Source organism: Dendrobates tinctorius, unplaced genomic scaffold, assembly GCF_039654945.1.
Source record: "Dendrobates tinctorius isolate UK_male_01 unplaced genomic scaffold, ASM3965494v1 ptg000194l, whole genome shotgun sequence".
Taxonomy (NCBI): domain Eukaryota; kingdom Metazoa; phylum Chordata; class Amphibia; order Anura; family Dendrobatidae; genus Dendrobates; species Dendrobates tinctorius.
Window position 1 is genome coordinate 740,001 of NW_027361861.1, and position 5,856 is coordinate 745,856.

Consider the following 5,856-nt stretch of genomic DNA (forward strand, 5'->3'; position numbering starts at 1 on the left):
TATACCCTATGAGGGGGCAGCATTATAACCTATGAGGAGGCAGCATTATACCCTATGAGGAGGGCAGTATTATACCCTATGAGGGGGGCAGTATTATACCCTATGAGGGGGGCAGTATTATACCCTATGAGGGGGGCAGTATTATACCTTATGAGGGGGTGCATTATTCCCTATGAGGGGGGCAGTATTATACCCTATGAGGGGGTGCATTATACCCTATGAGGGGGTGCATTATTCCCTATGAGGGGGGCAGTATTATACCCTATGAGGGGGGCAGTATTATATTCTATGAGATGGCTGCATTATATTCTATGAGATGGCTGCATTATACTATGTGAGGGGGCTGCTTTATATTCTATGAGGGGGCTACCCCAACTCCTGCTACATAATTAAGACATGTACAACCTTATATTATACCCGGATATTAGCGTGTTTTACCGCATAATTGGTGGTCTGGTATTTAACTCTATGCAGCTACATAGTGGGCCCCAAGAATGATTTTCTCTGGTGGGCCCAAGGTGTTCCAGTCCGACGCTGGCACACATACACATATATTGGAAGCAGTAGTGTTGAGTGAATGTGCTCTGATAAGGTGTTATTTGAGCATGCTCGGGTGCTAACAGAGTGTCTTTGGTGTGCTTGTATACTATGTTTAAGTCTCCAAGGCTATTCAACAGCCACAACACATGCAGGGATTGCCAGACAATCCCTGCATGTATTTTGACTTTTGAACAGCGGCGAGACGTGCAGCCGCGGAGACTAGAACATAGTATTCGAGCACGCCGAAGATACTCTGTTAGCACCTGAGCATGCTCAGTTAACACCTTATCAGAGCATGTTCGCTCAACACTAATAGGGAGTTAGAAACCACAAGACGATCTTATTGCAATTATCATATCTTATGCCTTCAGGAGACACTGTCTTTTCCGGACAATGGTTTTTCACAGAACGTATATGGAGGACGAGTTTGGGTGGTCACATGATCTCTCTGTCCCAGCGGTCTCCTAACATAGCAATTTAAAACCCAGACAAGAGAGACTGGAAAAGCAACAGGAAATGGATTTTAAGGAAGTCTGCCTCGTTCTTGGTTTCTCCAAACGTAGGATGTTTTGTTGAAAAATAGCAGATAATGCTCCACACGTCTAACTTTACAGTGAGGGGATGATTTTTTTTTCTGTAGTGAATACAGATCATATTGTGACAAGCCCCACAAGAGATACTTTCAGTGAGCTAAATAGAATTCTGTACAGGCGGACATCTGTCTGAAACATTTAGGATTCATAACCAAAAAGGGATAAGAAAGCTCCTTCCCAGCTACATCCCATACAGACAAGTAATCCTGTAATCTTCTGGGCTAAACAAAGTATCTCCTCTTATTCCCTGTATACCATAAACAATTGTTAGATTGGGGTCCCAGTATTTGGACTGGCACCAGTAATTAAAAGAACAGGGGTCCCGTGTCCCCCACACATCACCCAGCTTCAAAAACAAGGCCAGATGGAGTCAATGGTTTATTCACAAATTATTAAGTTAACCCCTCTTAATTTTATAGGTGACTAGCTGAAGAGCCCGGCGCTGGCCAGGCATAGTAACTAACTGTGGTTAGTTATAGAAAATTATAATTATCCTCCATCCCATAGTCCCATGCCCATATACCCATCATACATATCCACGATCCCTTAGGCCCGTGCCCATATACCCATCATACATATCCTCCATCCCATAGTCCTGTGCCCATATACCCATCATACATATCCACCATCCCATAGGCCCGTGCCCATATACCCATCATACATATCCACCATCCCATAGGCCCGTGCCCATATACCCATCATACATATCCTCCATCCCATAGTCCCGTGCCCATATACCCATCACACACATCCTCCATCCCATAGTCCAGTGCCCATATACCCATCATACATATCCGCCATCCCATAGTCCAGTGCCCATATACCCATCAAACATATCCGCCTTCCCATAGTCCCGTGACCATATACCCATCATACATATCCGCCATCCCATAGTCCAGTGCCCATATACCCATCACACATCCTCCATCCCATAGTCCAGTGCCCATATACCCATCATACATATCCGCCATCCCATAGTCCAGTGCCCATATACCCATCATACATATCCGCCATCCCATAGTCCCGTGCCCATATACCCATCATACATATCCTCCATCCCATAGTCCAGTGCCCATATACCCATCACACATCCTCCATCCCATAGTCCAGTGCCCATATACCCATCATACATATCCGCCATCCCATAGTCCAGTGCCCATATACCCATCATACATATCCGCCATCCCATAGTCCCGTGACCATATACACGTCATACATATCCTCCATCCCATAGTCCGGTGCCCATATACCCATCACACATCCTCCATCCCATAGTCAACCATTATGACATCATAATGAGTGGCGGGGCTTGGAACCTATGATGACATCAGCGTCGCCATGGCAACCATTGACATCATAACGAGGGGCGGGGCTTGATACACTTTTTCCCCATTATGTAGATAGGGGCAAAATTGTTTGGAGAATTGGAACGCGCAGGGTTAAAATTTCACCTCACAACATAGCCTAGGACGCTCTCGGGGTCCAGACGTGTGACTGTGCCAAATTTTGTGGCTGTAGCTGCGACGGTGCGGATGCCAATCCCGGACACACACACACATACATACACTTGAGCTTTATATATTAGATAACTTACTGATCACTGGGGGTCCAACCATTGAGACCCTCATGTGATCCTGAGGTAAGGCCTCTGCATTAGGGATCCCTACTGCAATCAAGATGGGACTCTGCTAAGTCTGGATCACAGAGTCCTGATCTAGGGATTAATGGGTGCACTGATGGACACAGAAAGAAGAGGGTTACTGTGCAAGAACAATATATGGGACCGATCTATTCCGACAGTTTATCACAATTCACAATTCCACCAGTGTTTGGAGGTCAAAATGGGCCCCCTTACCTGATGAGCCCCTGTGCGTTTGTACAGGTTGCATAAGTAATACGTCCTCCCCTGAATGGTTGTCCTAGTGGTCGGACCCCCAGTGATTAGCAAACTATCCTCTGTCCCACAACAAGGGCCTTAGAAAACATGGCGCTTCCCACCAAATATGTAAACCAAACAGACTAAGGAAGCATGTTGCCATAAAATACGCATTGCTTTATTAAAGTACATACAAGACACACATACATAATAAAAGGAGATGTGTATACCAGTGGGTGTCACAGATACATAGCATCCAAAAAATGGAGAATAGAGGGCTCAAAACACAATACTGTACCGCCAAAACAGAAATACAATATGATCATCATGTGGGCGCTGTATTATAATTTACTGTAGTCATGCGCCCAAATGTATCATATGCTACTATAATTGTATACATGGAAAATCCTGAGTGTGAACATCATCCTGACGGTAAGTCAGGGGGCATAATACAAACAAGTTTACCCCCATTAAATTTATATGGTAGCAGTCCCTCATAAAGGCGTATACATGACCTGTGACACCGCAATCTTACATTTCAGATATGTATAGTAACACTAGACAACCCCTTTAAGAAGTCTGTCCGCTAATTGTAACCCTTTTAACACATTCAGTGAGGACTTTCCACATTATACGAGTCCTCAGACCAGCTGCATATACTGTACATGGGAAGTGGGGGAGTTCCAGCCATTACTATCTGTGCGACTACAACTCTCAGCATGCCCTCCACTCAGTGCTGGGAGTAGTAGTCTCCCCACAGCTGCACACAGCACTTACCGCCTGCTGAGCGGCCTCACCCGCACCGCTACCCTGACATTGGCCATTGTGGCTACTGCGGAGCCTCATGTCCCGTCCAGGGCCCCGCTCCCCGGCTGTGCCGTCCGCGCACGGAGCTGGAGTCCTCGGGAGTGATTCTCCGCAGCGCACAACAATCCAATGCCCCGTCTGCTCACCACGCCCACCCCTATGTTGTGTGTTTTGGTTTGGTCCAGCCCATAGAGAAGCTGCCACTTTGTAGCGATAAAAGGGGTGTGTCTTGGATCTGCTGGCTTGCAGTAATCAACTGTAACCAGGAGAACCACCTCAGCGTCCTCTCCTGTGACCCTGACACCATCTCCTCAGGCCTCACGGTCTCTGTAGTCTGGAGAGATGCGTGACAGAAGGGACAAAAGTCTCTTCAAGTGTCACCTCTAATGAGATCCATACATAAAAAAAGTGAGAAAAAGTCGCAAGATGTGAGGTGTTTCTGCCACACATGGACACCCGGACACTTGGTTTGCAACTTTTTCCTTCATTATCTATTGCGTTTTTGTCAGTTTTTGGACATTTTAGTTGTCGCGTGTGAACTTTGCACTAAAATATCACAAATGGTTAATGAATTTGTGGCAAATTAAAATGTGTGCTTCTTTTTGCACCTTTTTAGAATAAAATGAGGTAATATCTTTTCTAGAAGCGTTAAGCTATTGATTAGGCTATGTTCACACCTTGGCTTTTTTAATGCAAATTTTCAGCTGCCTTTTGCAGTACCAGCAAAGTCTATGGGTTTTCAGAAATCTCATGCACACAGCTTTGGGTTTTTTTTTTTTGTCCTCAGTGTTTTTTGTTTCGCTTGGTTTTTGCAGCATGTTACTTCTTTCTGGATTTTTTTCAGCGTTTTTCACCTATTGAAAGTAAAGGGTGGTGCAAAAAACACTGCAATAACACTGAAAAAAGTAGGTATCAGGTTTTGCTACTTTTTTGTGCCAGAACCTTATGAAGTAGAATGATTTTTTTTTTTTTTTTTTGCAATAAGGTTTATCAGCATGCACAAGAGACAAATGTAGTATGACAAAAATGCAGCAGAAAACACAAAAAAGCAAGCAAAATCTGCATTTTTCTGCAGCCTCTTTACCACCAAGAGAGCAAGTTTTACTGCAGAAAAAAACCCGCACCGAAATCTCCACCTGTGAGCAGAACATAGCCTTAGGTTTTTGCAAATATTGAAGCAAAACCTGATACCTGCGTTTTTTTTTTTGCTGCGTTTTTGCGCTCACTCATTGCTGTCTATAAAAGTATGTTTCCACTTGCCAGATTACATCCGGATTAGCTGCGGATTAAACGCTGCGTACACCCGCAGCGATCAATCCGCAGCGTTCAGATGTTACAGCATAGTGGAGGGGATTTTATGAAATCCGAACACGCATCCGGCGACCCTGCGTTTCCGGACACGCGGCATGCCTTTTTAGAACGCAGCATGTCTATTTACCTTAGCCTACTCTATGTATACCATGCGGCGATTCCGGATGTGTTCAATGAGCACATCCGGAATCACCGCGCGTACAGAAGAGGGCGGCGCTTTGGGCGGAGCGGGGTTTCTGCTGCATCCAAAGCGCTGCAAGGACGCCATGTGGAAACATACCCTGAGTGCTAAAAATGCTGAAAGCGCAGAGACACACTAGCAATTAAAAAAAGGTCCGATTTTAATGCAGGAGAGTCGGACGAGTGTAATGCAATTGTCATGCGAGTGTCATGCGTTTCAGCATGTGAACTTGTTTGTCAATCAGTGTTGCTTCCTAAGTGGACAGTTTGATTTCACAGAAGTTTGATTTACTTGGAGTTATCTTCTGTTATTTAAGTGTTCACTTTATTTTTTTGAGCAGTGTATATAATATTTATATTTAATATATAGCTATAATATATATTATATATATTATATACTGTATATATCTATAATATATATATACTGTATATATAATATTTATATATAATTATATCTATAATATATATATTGCATAGAGATATAGATAGAAGATTAGCCGTTAATTCATTTGTCGGCTTCTGTAAAATCATTACAGAAGCCGACAGGAG

General features: G+C 44.1%; 1 protein-coding gene across 1 annotated transcript in view; it reads right to left on the reverse strand.

Moving 5' to 3' along the window:
- Nucleotides 1-4,272, reverse strand: part of STARD9 (StAR related lipid transfer domain containing 9) — a 292,466-nt gene extending 288,194 nt beyond the window's left edge. The window contains exon 1 of the mRNA XM_073552673.1: nucleotides 3,787-4,272. Within this exon, the coding sequence (XP_073408774.1) occupies nucleotides 3,787-3,833 (47 nt within the window). The 5' untranslated portion in view covers nucleotides 3,834-4,272. The remainder of the gene's footprint in view (nucleotides 1-3,786) is intronic.
- Between the last annotated feature and the right edge of the window lie 1,584 nt (nucleotides 4,273-5,856).